Genomic DNA, 14,238 nt, shown 5'->3' with positions numbered 1-14,238 from the left:
AACCCAGTTCCATGTAGTGGAAATGCAGCAAAAGTTGACCACTGTTTCCAACTCCTCAGTAGTGAAAGTGTCTATTGTCCCTTTGAAAAGTTGCTAAATGACGCCATCATCGAATTTGCTTAATTGTAAATGTCGATGTAATTGTACTGAACGATGTAGGACAGAGATAAAAAGTGAGAATAAACCCCCTTAAATCTGTTTGGAACTGTAAATGACCACAGTGTGTTTGTTTCAGAGTGTTCTGCAGACGTCATCCAGCTGTCGGTGGTTAAAGAAGAGATTCCCACTGAGCAGGAGGACTGGGGACCAGGTCTGGACCAGGAGGACCCAGAACCAGGCCTCATTAAGGAGGAACAGAAGGAGGTGTGGACCAGCGGAGGACCAGAGGAGGCGGCGCTCACCACGTTCACGCCCACTCCCGTCCCCATGAAGAGCGAAGATGACGAGAAACCTCAGTCCTCACAAGTCCTTCAAACAAAACCTGAGGAGAACCAGGAGGACCATGGAGGACCAGAACCAGACGTGAACCCAGTCCACATGAGGGACTTAAACAGCAGATCTGACCCAGACTCAGACTCAGGACGTCCATTCTCCAAGTCCAAGAGTAGAAAAACTTTGGATGAGTTGCAGAGTTCTTTGGAGGCGTACGCAGACGCTACGCCACACAGAACATTTGGTTCTTCTGCACGAGCTACAACATCGTCTCAAAAGAAAAACTCAACACGTCACATGACAGACAGCACCAACGAATGCGGTAACGTCAGGAATAATGACACGGAAGGTCAAACCAAACCACATGAGTGCTCCGAGTGCGGTCACGCTTTTGGAAAGAGGTCAGATTTGAAGAGACATCTGAGAATTCACAGCGGAGAGAAACCCTTCAGCTGCTCCCACTGCGGCGCTGGTTTTACACAGAAGTCCAACTTAGACAATCACATGAGAAGTCACACAGGAGAGAAACCCTTTTACTGTTCAGACTGCGGTTCAGGCTTTACCCTCAAGTCCAGTTTAAACATTCACATGAGAGTCCACACAGGAGACAAACCCTTCACGTGTTCGGTTTGTCAGAGGCGTTTTCGACACAACAGCAGTTTCAGGACGCACATGGCGACGCACACGGGAGAGAAAACCTTCAGCTGTTCAGAATGTGGCGCAGCGTTTACACGGAAGTCAAACCTAAACAGACACACGAGAGTCCACACGGGAGAGAAACCGTACAGTTGTGTAGTCTGTCAAAACACTTTAGTATTAAAAGTAATTTTAAGACACACATGGCCACTCACACCGGAGAGAAACAGTTTGGTTGTTCAGTTTGTGGGAAAATATTTGCTCAAAAGTCCCACTTAGACAGTCACAGCAGAGTTCACACCGGAGAGAAACCGTTCGGCTGTTCGGTTTGTCACAAACGTTTTAGCCAAAAGAGTCACGTCCAGAAACATATGAAGATTCACAAAAGACCCAGAACAGTTCAGGGGACGCTCCGAAAAACTGGCAAAACCATGAACTCAGGTCCAGACCGACCTGAACCAGGAGATCCAGATCCAAAATAGGACCACCCATAGCCCATGGGAAAACAAGAAGCATCTATTTCATATTTGTTTCATTTATGTTTTGCTTCTGTCCACATTCTTACTATAATTTCATTGTATACTGTAGTTTATATATTATTTTGTAAAACTTTTTCAAACATAGAAGCATGTGCTGTTAATTACCTCTGGGCTCTTTTTTTTATTAAGTGTTTTTTCGTCTCAGTCTTTGTCTTTGAGGATAAATGTCCAGTACATGGACCCAGTCCAGGCTCTGTTTCTGTCCCTGCAGTTCTGATCTGGACCAGTCTTGAAATAAAAACCTCTTTGTCATAAACTGAGACCAGATGGAGTAGAACTCTAATCGGCAGTACCCAGAATGGCCACTAGGAGGCGTTCAAAGCCTGCGTACCGACCAGTGTTTGTCCGTCTGAGGCTGAGTGTGGCTTTAATGGACTGTTAACAGGAACTGGTGGAATAGAAACCACACAATGAAGCTGCTGTGATGTTCAACGAATGACAGAAGGAGTTTATTTAGGATGATGAGCTGCTGCTTTAGCCACTGAATTCATTATAAAGTGTTGGTTTATATCAGTGGTTCTCAGTCTTCCTCTGTCAGACCCCCTTTGGAGGACGAAAAATCTCTAGTCCCCCCTCAACCCCAACAACACTGTAACAGTGGTGCACTTCTAACTTTTACTGAAACAAACATCAGTACTGTAACAATACTTTTAGCTTTTCCTTCAATTATTTGTTGTGCAAATTAAAACGTAACGTAGATTTTTGTGTGAACAATATAAATAAACTCAATAAGACTGTTCCCTGAGACAATATTTTTCCAAATAAAAATAGGAAATGTGCAATTATCTACAGCTATGACGATACAGTTCCTTTTTTTAGAACAACAAACAAATTTTGGTAACAAACATTTTAACAATATCAGTGGGTCAATGAGCCCGTTTACGTTGCATCTCACATCTCAGAACATTAAAGTGCAAACTGTACAAACTGTGCAAAAACACAAACTTTGCACATTTGTCTTTTCCAGTCCAGTCCTTGTCCGTTCTCCAAACCTAAACTCTGTGTCTAGTCTAGTGACAGATCACCACGGCAGTAGATGTCTTTGTTGTACGTCCCTAAAATGAGTCCAGGGTGCCCCAACACTAAAACATTAGTTCCACCTGCTACATGTTGTAACCTGAAAAAAAAGAAAAACACCCTGGAGTGATCCTATGCCCCCCCCAGCAAGCCTTCGCGCTCCCCCTAGGGGGCCCACCCCACAGTCTGAGAAACACTGGTTTATATCAAACACACCTTTACATCTGTTTTTTATCTGTATTTGTGTTCGGTCTTTCCTCTACATTTACAAGGGTTAGCACTAGAGTTTCCACATGTACAATAATAATCATATTTGTTTGACTATTTCACCGTCTGTTTGTTTGTTTCGAATATTGCAATAAAATCAAACAACAAAAGAATTCTATAAGAAGGAAGTAAACCATTTGAAAAGGAGTGGGATGAAGTTAAATGTATACCCCCCACCCCACCCCACCCCATCCTTCACCTCCCTTAAACTCCTGTCAGATTCCATCAGTAACTCAAGAATCCTCACATATCAGACTGAGCACAAAACACTACATTTCTGTTCATATCAAGGATAGACTGTCCGTTCTGCAGAAGCATTTCACATCAGAATAAACTGTCCATTTCAGAACAGTAATGGTGCACATAGCAAAACAACTATAATGTAGGACAGGGGTGTCCAGTCCTGGTCCTCCAGATCTGATGTCCTCCATGTTTTAGATGTTTCCCTCTTCCATCACCTGATCCAAATGATCCTCCAGCTCTGCAGAAGAGCATCAGAGAACATCTGAAACCTGATGGACGATAGATCTGGAGGACCAGGACTGGACACGTCTGATGGACGATAACTGGAGCCCTTCAACACATGTGTGTTATCAGACACAAACAGGACATGTCCTCCACTGGGTCTGCTGTTGACCTTTGTCTCATGTGCTTCTTTACAGCCAATCAACGCACGGTGGAGCATGAGTGACATACGATGTACACCGTACAGTAAACAGGAGAGTATAAAACACTGGTGTCTTTTAGTCTATTCTGTATTTTATTCTTTTATTCTGGTTTTATTTCTTCTTCTGTACTGCCCTTTGGTCCACTGTGGAATCAAACCGTCCAACTCTTTCTTCAGCAGGTTCTTTAATTCCCAGCTGTTTCAGTGGTTGAAGTGGACAGACTGATGTTTATTCTAATGTTTAAACACATTCAGTCTGAAATATTGATGATCCAGGACCTTGATGATGATGTTTCAGTCGATGGTTCAGTGGGTCTGATGTTCTGATGTTCTGTTCAGTGGTTCCTCCTCCTCCACAGATGGGGGCGCCGTTCCCACACTGCTGTTCAACTGCATTATAAACTATATTATACATGTTCTGGGGTTGTGTTTGACTGAAGCACATGGTCCTGAACGACGGCAAATCAAGTATGTGTACGATCATTTGACTGAAAATACGATCATTTGAAGGTTCTGCTTCGATCATTTGTCATTTCCATCGGACGTCACTGGTTCATTCTTTATGTTCCATGATCTAATTCCACCTTAATCTGTGTTTTTTCAGGGTGAAATGTTCAGACATGTTTATTTTTCATTTTCTTTTCTTCGGATGCAACAAGAAAATACAGTAAATCTGCAAAAAAAAACCAAAAACAACTAAATGTGTTGTAAAGGTTAACATTGACCTTTGACCCCCATGACAAGAAACAGCGCAAACTATTAGAAACAGCTGATGTGTTCAATCAAACCTGGTTAATTTAGTCAAACCCCCCCCCCCCAAAAAAAAATAATGTGGGGGGAAAAAAAATAAGCAAAACATTTACATAAAATAATGTAAAAGAATAAAATAAGCAACAACATGAGCAAAAACAGGGGGTGAGGGGGGGTGCAGTCAAAAAAATAATCTTTTGGATGAACAGAATAAAACTATGAAAGGATTTCCACTGAATTCAAATGCTTTCATTTAGTGAAACCCGTGTTTTTTGAACCAAATAACTGTAAATATGTGAGTGAACTTAAAGGACTGGAGGTAGTTTAATTTATTTACTATATATGGGTTCAAATGAAGTTGTAGAAGTTGTTTCATCATATTTACTGAAGACAGATTAAACTGAATGGTCTGTGGACACGTTTACCTCTTTAATGATTAGATAGAATTCATTTGGACACAGTAGAAACAGTTCTATTATTGATCATACATCATTTATTTTAACAGTAGAAACAGTCTTGTTATTAAATGGAACAGTGACACTACTGAACCAAACTGACTGAACTGCACTAAAGTAAATGTATTTATCAGATTCAAACCTGTAATCCTGTTCTTAGATCCTGACAGGTTCTCAAACCTTCCCTTCAGTCACTGTTCCTTATTTATTTATTTATTTATTTATTTTTTATCTTTTTATGGTTTCTTACTTTAAGTTTTCCAGATCCATCAGACTTCACAGGTGGTTTTAAGCTCCTCTTCCTCCTCTTCCTCCTCCTCCTCCTCCTCCTCCTCCTCCTCTTCCTCCTCTATACACTGCAGTACCGTATCCATCCTCTGGGTGTCACTGCAGGACTCTTGCTTTGACTCTATAACCTCAGAACTTTTCATCTGTTCCTGAATATTCCTTCATCTTCATCCAACACAGTAATTTCAAAACCATTTAAAGCTCAGAGTCAAAAAAGAGGAAAAGAAGTCACATTTTAATTTGACCTACGACAATTTGTGGTTTATTTTCACGTCCAAAAAGGAAACAACACAGAAAAGACGCCAAATCCAGAACTCTGACTCTGAACATTCTCTGCTTTGAGTCCATTCTGTTCTATTTACTCTGTACATTTCTATGTTCATCTGTATTCATTCTCCTTTGAACATGTCAGTTTTATTATTAGTGACTCTTTTCTTATTTAGAAATAAAACCAGAACATTAAAGTAAAGCTTATAAAGTCATTTCCAGCATAGAAGTAATGATGACTTCAGATGTAAAAAGTGTGAATCTGTAAATGTTGAATATTGAGGAAAGTAAAGCAGACGTTTATAAAAAAAAAAATAAAAATAAAAAAGACAAAACGTCACAGAAGCAGCAGCAGAAACATGAATAAAAAACTTCAAAATACTCACTTACATGTAATTTTTCCTCTAATAACTGGATTGAATTGACTCACATGTGTGTTTTTAACCCTCAGTATTTGTTGGATTAATGTTATATAAAAAAAAAAAAAATCAGATCTATTAGAGCCCGCCTCCGTCGAACCGACAGGACAGAAAACAGGAAATGATGGAAAAAAAAAAAGAAAGAGAGACAAACAGGAAATGCAGAATAGAACTGAGGAAACTGGAGAACCACTATTACTGGAGCTTTAAGTGAATGGATGAAGGAAATGATGAAAATAGTCAGCTACGAACAGCTGACTGTAAACACTGATAACAAACAGGAAAAATTAAAAAATATGCATTTATATGGAGCCTGTTTTTAGATGAAGTGCAGAACAGATAAGTGAGTGGGTCTGACTGCAGTCTGGGCTTTTCCGACAACAGGGCTGTCAAAGTCATTTTAGTTCAGTTCCACATTCAGCCTCACATGGTATAAAGTGGGCCGGACCAGTAAAAGAATATAAATAATAGGATAAGAACTGATGAATAATGTCAACTCCCAAGTTTTCTCTGTGTTTTTGAGTGAAAAAAGTAAACGTTTACATCTACACTGTAAGACCGGATAAGTTGAGTTTACTTAAAAAATCTGAGTAAACCAGCTGCCTTAAAAAATGTAAGTAATGAAAACTTGAGTGTAAGGTTATTAACGTTAACAAAAACTAACGAAATGACAAAAACTAGAATTGAAAAACATTTTCGTTAACTGAAATAAATAAAAACTATAATTAAAAAAAAAAACATAACTAACTGAAACTGTACTGTGTGCTTATAAAACTAACTAAAACGGATGAAAATTTGGAATAAAATTCCCTTCGTTTTTGTTTTTGTCAATGTCGGGTTTAAATTAAATCGATTTACTTCGCTCAAGCAATTTTAGTTAGTGTCACCATACGACATCTGACGGTCCGTCACTTGTGTTCACTTGTGGTTTCCAGTCGTCTTCTGGTCCCCACTCTACCTGGAAACATGGAGACTAAAGCAGCAGAGTCCTGTCTGGGATTGATTTGAATACGACGACAGAGAAGAAGAGAAAAGAGACCACTGAACTAAAATGAATACTAAACCTAAACTAAAACTAAGCATTTAGAAAAAAAAGAAAACTAATTAAAACTATCAAACCTGCTCTAAAAACGAATTAAAACGAACTGAACAAGAAAAGCAATCTACACCCCCCCACCCCTCCACCACCGCGGTGTTTGTTTGTTTGATTGTTCGCAAGATAACTCAAAAAGTTATGGACGGATTTTCATGAAATTTTCATGAAATGTTGATACTGGCACAAGGAAGAACTGATGAAATTTTGGTGGTGATCGGGGGTGGGGCATGGGGGGGCCCACTGATCAGGAGGTCTGCGCTGTCTTTTCTAGAAAAGCACTCGGAGAGCGCAGACCTCCACCAAGGCTGATCAGTGGGCCCCCCCATGCCCCACCCCAGATCACCACCAAAATATCATCAGTTCTTCCTTGTGCCAGTATCAACATTTCATGAAATTTTCATGAAAATCTGTCCATAACTTTTTGAGTTACCTTGCTAACAAACAAACACACATGCACGCACACAAACACACAAAGCAAAGTGATCACAACACCTCCTGGTGGAGGTAATTAGAGAAAAACTAAACTAAACTAAATAAAACTAAACTAGAATGAAAAATCCAAAACTACTCGAACCTTGCTTGAGTGTATTAAACTGAAATGCTTGATTTGAATGAAATTACTATTTTTAGTACAACACACTAAATGCCAAGTGAATTTAACTTAAAATTTGTTGCAGTGTCAGATGGTTTGTAAAATCATTAATTTAATGTCATCAGTTCATTGGACTCAATTCCTAGTTGATTTAAATTAAACTTTTATGCTCAACGAATGGCTCCGTTTAATTATTCAACTTCATATGTTGTTGTGTGGGTTGAAGTTAGGCAGGAAGTTAGTTCAGCGTCATTTGCCAGAAGAGGAAGTGCTTTTAATTTGGTAAGGTTTGAAGTTTCACACTGTACTAAACACAGACGTATCTGAACAGTAAAGCCATAGTTGTTCCTGTGGCTCTGACTCCTGGTGCAGCTGTACAGAAATACAAAAACAAACAAAAAGGCCAATAAACACTGACACACACACATTCAGTCCAAATGAACACTAACAGCACAACCCACTGAACCCTGCACAGATAAACAACACTTTTACAATCATATGACCAATACCCACAATGCACTGCACAGATAAGAAGTGTAGTCAGGACTAAAACTGAGTGATTTAAATCCATTCAGCTGAAACTGTTTCGTACTTTCGACTCCGTCTACAAATTAGTAGAATATACTGAACATTTTATGGTAGTGGAATACAACTGAAATCATTTAAGTCCATTGGAATTAAAGCCTTTTAGTGAATACAAAGTCTGGGCTTACAGTGTACGAACTGTACTTGAACATAACATGAACAAATATGAACAACCTGAAATTTCTTAAGAAAAATAAACACAATGTTAACAATATTCTTCCTCAGTTTATCATTTCTACATGTGCATCACAACGTACAGATCACAGTGGATCTACAAACACACAGAACATTTAGTAACAGATAGAATACTGGTCAAATCTCACATACTTCTCTTTAGACATTTCAGGTTAGTCACATTTTTTGTAAAAGGCCAGTCTGTAAATGTAAATATTTGTGTGTAATTTTTCTTTTTTTGTTCTTACACTAAAACAAAGAGGAAAACTGTCTTTTTCATTATTTCTAGGTTATTCTGATAGTATTGTACTGGTCTGACCCACTTTAGATTGAATTGACCTAAAATGATTCGAACTCCATTGACTGTTAATTTCTTCAGTGTCATTTCTGCATTTCACAAATTCATCCCATGGGCCGGACTGGACCCTTTGGCCACATGTTCGACACCTGTGTACTAAAAATAATGAAAACTGCAAATTTTCCTCTTTCGTTTAGTGTAAAAAAGTTAAATTACACAAAAGTTGCCGCTGTGGTTGTTGTTGGTTTTGTTGGTGGGTTTTGGGGGCTGTAGACCAGGGGCGGCTGCTGGTCTTTCAGACAGGGGAAGCTCATCGTCGGCTTACAGCAAAATAATTGTCAAGTTTTTTAAACATAAATTCGTCCCTCCGTTTCTTTTTTCAGAAAATGCTCAGTGACCTTCTCATACACACTAGGCGTCTTTTCCAGGGACTTGGTCGTTAGTTCACTCCGACCTAGCCGACAGTCTGACTGATGTAACTATGTGCAAAACGAAATTAAACTGAACAAGAAATGATGGAATTATGGAACTGAAACAAGAAAACGTTAAAATTATGTTAAATTGAAACAAGGAAGTACAATGAGTGTGTTTTATTTACAGTGTAAGGAATGAACCAGTCATTTGGTTTGTGTGGCTTCACATCAGAATGTGTGACGTATTAAACTGAACTGTGTCAGTGAAGGAGCAGATCTGAAAACAGCTGTCAATCAAACAGGATTCAGCCTTTGGACCCATCCTCCAATCGGCACGCGGAAGCCCAGCGTCCAGTCCAGCCAAGCTCCGCCCACAGCTCCATTCACCCCCAGAGACACCGAGCGTCCGGGGGCGGGACAACATGGTGTCATTTGTCCAATGCTGGTCCAGTTTAGAGTCAGTTTAAAGCAGTTCCACTCAGTCCCACTGAAGTGCATGGAGCGTCTGTGGACAAATGCACTGAGCAGAGATGGAGGAGAAAACAGACACGAGAATGGAGGAGAAGTGAACAACAGCCAGTCCACTGATCTGGGATCAGACTGATTCTGAACCAACTGGTCTGAGAGATGAACGGGTTCCAACACATTTGGAGTCAGTGAAATGAAAACAACTGAACAGATTTGAGCATTTAATGGGAGTCATTTTAGGAGAAGAGGAGCTTCTGTAGATGTAGCTGTTGGTGGGTTTCCTGGTGGTTTTGTTGGTGGTTTTCCTGGTGGTTTTCCTGGTGGTTTTGTTGGTGGTTTTGTTGGTGGTTTTGTTGGTGGTTTTGCTGGTGGTTTTGTTGGTGGTTTTGTTGGTGGTTTTGTTGGTGGTTTTGTTGGTGGTTTTGTTGGTGGTTTTGCTGGTGGTTTTGTTGGTGGTTTTGTTGGTGGTTTTGTTGGTGGTTTTGCTGGTGGTTTTGTTGGTGGTTTTGTTTGTGGTTTTGTTGGTGGTTTTGTTGGTGGTTTTGTTGGTGGTTTTGCTGGTGGTTTTGTTGGTGGTTTTGTTTGTGGTTTTGTTGGTGGTTTTGTTGGTGGTTTTGCTGGTGGGTTTTTGGGGTTGTGTGGTCCTACCTCTTCTCTTTGTGTGTGTTCTGTCTCTGCGTAGTGCCCCCCCCCCCCCCAGGCGGCCGATCCTCTTACAGTAATTCCATTGCCTAATCTCAGAGGCGTATCAGAGCGCTCAGCACTAATAGGTTCACACCGACAGGAGCGGCTGAAACCCTGCATCCTCCTCTACTGTAAATATGGAGAGTATTATCTGAGTCTGCCTGCAGGTCTGGGATGTGGAACTGATGAGCATGTGACTGAGAGACACCGCAGATAGAAACAAAACACACAGAGCACATAGAAACAAAACACACAGAGAAGATAGAAACAAAACACACAGAGAAGATAGAAACAAAACACACAGAGAAGATAGAAACAAAACACACAGAGAAGATAGAAACAAAACACACAGAGCAGATAGAAACAAAACACACAGAGCAGATAGAAACAAAACACACAGAGAAGATAGAAACAAAACACACAGAGCACATAGAAACAAAACACACAGAGAAGATAGAAACAAAACACACAGAGCACATAGAAACAAAACACACAGAGCAGATAGAAACAAAACACACAGAACACATAGAAACAAAACACACAGAGAAGATAGAAACAAAACACACAGAGCACATAGAAACAAAACACACAGAGCAGATAGAAACAAAACACACAGAGCACATAGAAACAAAACACACAGAGCAGATAGAAACAAAACACACAGAGAAGATAGAAACAAAACACACAGAGCACATAGAAACAAAATACACAGAGCAGATAGAAACAAAATTAAAGCCGCAAGCGGCATCTAAAGGCCCTCGCCAAGGGCACGTCCAGTAGAGGTATGGCCATCATTCAGCAGGTGGCGCTCTAGCACCAAATTTCAATGTCTTCTGATGAATGGCTGTAGGCCTGGGAGATTGACAATTGACTCAAATTTGAGACAAATCAGTGTTCGTATGTCCGAACTGAACAAATTTTTGTATAAATTAATTTGTTGGGGCGTTATGGAGCCAAAATTCAATTTGTTCCATTGAATGGGTGTAGGCCTGCGAGATGTACCACTGAGTCAAATTTGAGCCAAATTGGTATTTGTATGTCTGAAGTAAAGTAATTTTCGTAAAGGTAAAATTGTAGGGGGCGCTATAGCGCCAAATTACAATTTTTTCTGATATATGGGTGTAGGCCTGAGAGATCGACATCTGAGTCAAATTTGAGCCAAATTGGTGTTCGTATGTCCAAACTGAAGCAATGTTACTAAAAAAAATTTAAAAAAAAAACTTGTAGGGGGCGCTGTATTGCAAAATTTCAGTTTCTTTTGACAAATAGGTGTAGGCCTGGGAGACAGATGTCTGAGTCAAATGTGAGCCAAATTGGTGTTCGTATCTCCGAACTGATGTAATTTTTTTAAATGTACACTTGTAGGAGGCGCTATAGTGCGAAATTTCAATTTTTTTTATAAAATGGGTGTAGGCCTTGGAGATGGACGTCTGAGTCAAATTTGAGCCAAATCGGTGTTTGTATGTCTGAGCTGAAGCAATTTTTGTAATGGTAAATTCGCGAAGAAACTTTGCAAAGTTTGCGACGTCGTCACACAAAAACGGTGACACCAATCCAAAAAATAACGTTTGATGCCCCACTTCTCTAGATACTTATTCTGATGAATGGGCGTAGGCCTGGGAGATTGACAGTTGATTCAAATTTGAGACAAATCAGTGTTCGTATGTCCAAACTAGAGAAATTGTTGTATAAGTAAATCTGTAGGGGGCGCTATGCAGCTAAAATTAAATTTCTTCCGTTGAATGGTTGTAGGCCTGCGAGATGTACCACTGAGTCAAATTTGAGCCAAATCGGTGTTCATATGTCTGAATTAATGCAATTTTCGTGAAGGTAAATTTGTAGGGGGCGCTACTGAGCGACATGGCAATTTCTTCTGATAAATGGGTGTAGGCCTGGGAGATTGACAACTGATTCAAATTTGAGCCAAATTGGTGTTCGTATATCTGAAGTGAAGTTATTTTCGTAAAGGTAAATTTGTAGGGGGCGCTATGGCACCAAATTTCAAATTTTTCTGATAAATGGGTGTAGGCCTGGGAGATAGACATCTGAGTCAAATCTGAGCCAAATCGGTGTTCGTATGTCCGAACTGAAGCAATTTTAATAAAAAATTATAAAAAATTTTTGTAGGGGGCGCTGTAGTGCAAAATTTCAGTTTCTTTTGACAAATAGATGTAGGCCTGGGAGACAGATGTCTGAGTCAAATTTCAGCCAAATCAGTGTTCGTATGTCCGAACTGATGTCATTTTTGTAAATGTACATTTGTAGGGGGCGCTATAGTGCCATATTTCAATTTCTTTTAATAATGGGTGTAGGCCTGGGAGATGGACGTCTGAGTCAAATTTCAGCCAAATCGGTGTTTGTATGTCTGAGCTGAAGCAATTTTTGTGATGGTAAATTTTCGAAAAAACTTCGCAAAGTTTGCAACCTCGTCGCACAAAAACGGTGACACCGATTCAAAAAATTCAGCTAACTTTTGATGCCCCACTTGTCTAGATACTGCACACCGATTTTGAGCTCATTTGGCCAAACGGCTTAGCAGGAGATAGTTAAAATACAACGTCAGCGAAAACGCTGACTCAGCATTTTGGAAATTTCAATCCAATATGGCCGACTAAGGGTGGGTTTAGGGGCGTGGCCACAATAATATTTTTTGTTTGTCTCCTCATGATGAATCTGTCTACCGATTTTCGTGGCTCTATGACAAACTTTATGTTGGACGTGCTCCCATTGGCGCAATGCATTTTCACTTTTCAAGGGGGCGCTGCAGCAACATTTCTTTACCGACATCTACGAAACCTATATGTAAATTCAATTTCTCGCACTCCTGAATTTTCGGCAAAATTTGGTGAGTTTTCATAAATGTTCAGGGGGTCAAAATTGAGCTCAAAGAGCAGGAGAAGAAAAATAAAAAATAAAGAAAGAAAGAAAGAAAAATTAAAGCCGCAAGCGGCATCCAAAGGCCCTCGCCAAGGGCACGTCCAGTGGAAGTATGCTCATCGTTCAGCAGGTGGCGCTGTAGCCCCAAATTTTGAGTCTTCTAATGAATGGGTTTAGGCCTGGGACATTGACAATTGATTTGAGACAAATCAGTGTTCGTATGTCCGAACTGAACAAAATTTTGTATATATAAATCTGTAGGGGGCGCTATGAGCAAAAATTCAATTTGTTCCATTGAATGGGTGTAGGCCTGTGAGATGTACCACTGAGTCAAATTTGAGCCAAATCGGTTTTCGTATGTCTGAACTGATGCAATTTTCGTGAAGGTAAATTTGTAGGGGGCGCTACTGAGCGAAGTGGCAATTTCTTTTGATAAATGGGTGTAGGCCTTGGAGATTGACAACTGATTCAAATTTGAGCCAAATTGGTGTTCGCATGTCTAACATGAAGTAATTTTCGTAAAGGTAACATTGTAGGGGGCGCTATGGCACCGAATTTAAAATTTTTCTGATAAATGGGTGTAGGCCTGGGATGTAGACGTCTGAGTCAAATTTGAGCCAAAGTGGTGTTCGTATGTCCGAACTGAAGCAATTTTAATAAAAAGTATTAAAAATTTTTGTAGGGGGCGCTGTAGTGCAAAAGTTCAGTTTCTTTTGATAAATAGGTGTAGGCCTTCGAGACAGATGTCTGAGTCAAATTTGAGCCAAATCGGTGTTCGTATGTCCGAACTGATGTCATTTTTGTAAATGTACATTTGTAGGGGGCGCTATAGTGCGAAATTTAAATTTCTTTTAATAAATGGGTGTAGGCCTGGGAGATGGACGTCTGAGTTAAATTTCAGCCAAATCGTTGTTCGTATGTCTGAGCTGAAGCAATTTTTATGATGGTAAATTTTCGAAAAAACTTCGCAAAGTTTGCAACCTTGTCACACAAAAACGGCGATTCCGATTCAAAAAATTCGGCTAACTTTTGATGCCCCACTTCTCTAGATACTGTACACCGATTTTGAGCTCATTTGGCCAAACGGCTTAGTAGGAGATAGTTAAAATACAACTTCAGCAAAAACGCTGACTCAGCATTTTGGAAATTTCAATCCAATATGGCCGACTAAGGGTGGGTTTAGGGGCGTGGCCATAATAATATTTTTTGTTTGTCTCCTCATGATGAATCTGTCTACCGATTTTCGTGGCTCTACGACAAACTTTATGTTGGATGCGCTCCCATTGGCGCAATGCATTTCCACTTTTCAAGGGG

At 40.0% G+C, this 14,238-nt stretch overlaps 1 protein-coding gene across 1 annotated transcript in view; it reads left to right on the top strand.

Moving 5' to 3' along the window:
• LOC115429922 (zinc finger protein OZF-like) overlaps positions 1-14,238 on the top strand; it is a 33,641-nt gene that overhangs the window by 6,583 nt on the left and 12,820 nt on the right. The window contains exon 3 of the mRNA XM_030149756.1: positions 236-1,254. Within this exon, the coding sequence (XP_030005616.1) occupies positions 236-1,254 (1,019 nt within the window). The remainder of the gene's footprint in view (positions 1-235; positions 1,255-14,238) is intronic.

This window comes from Sphaeramia orbicularis, chromosome 12 (assembly GCF_902148855.1).
Source record: "Sphaeramia orbicularis chromosome 12, fSphaOr1.1, whole genome shotgun sequence".
Taxonomy (NCBI): domain Eukaryota; kingdom Metazoa; phylum Chordata; class Actinopteri; order Kurtiformes; family Apogonidae; genus Sphaeramia; species Sphaeramia orbicularis.
Note: the sequence above shows the minus strand (reverse complement) of the source record. Positions and strands in the feature narration are given on the sequence as shown.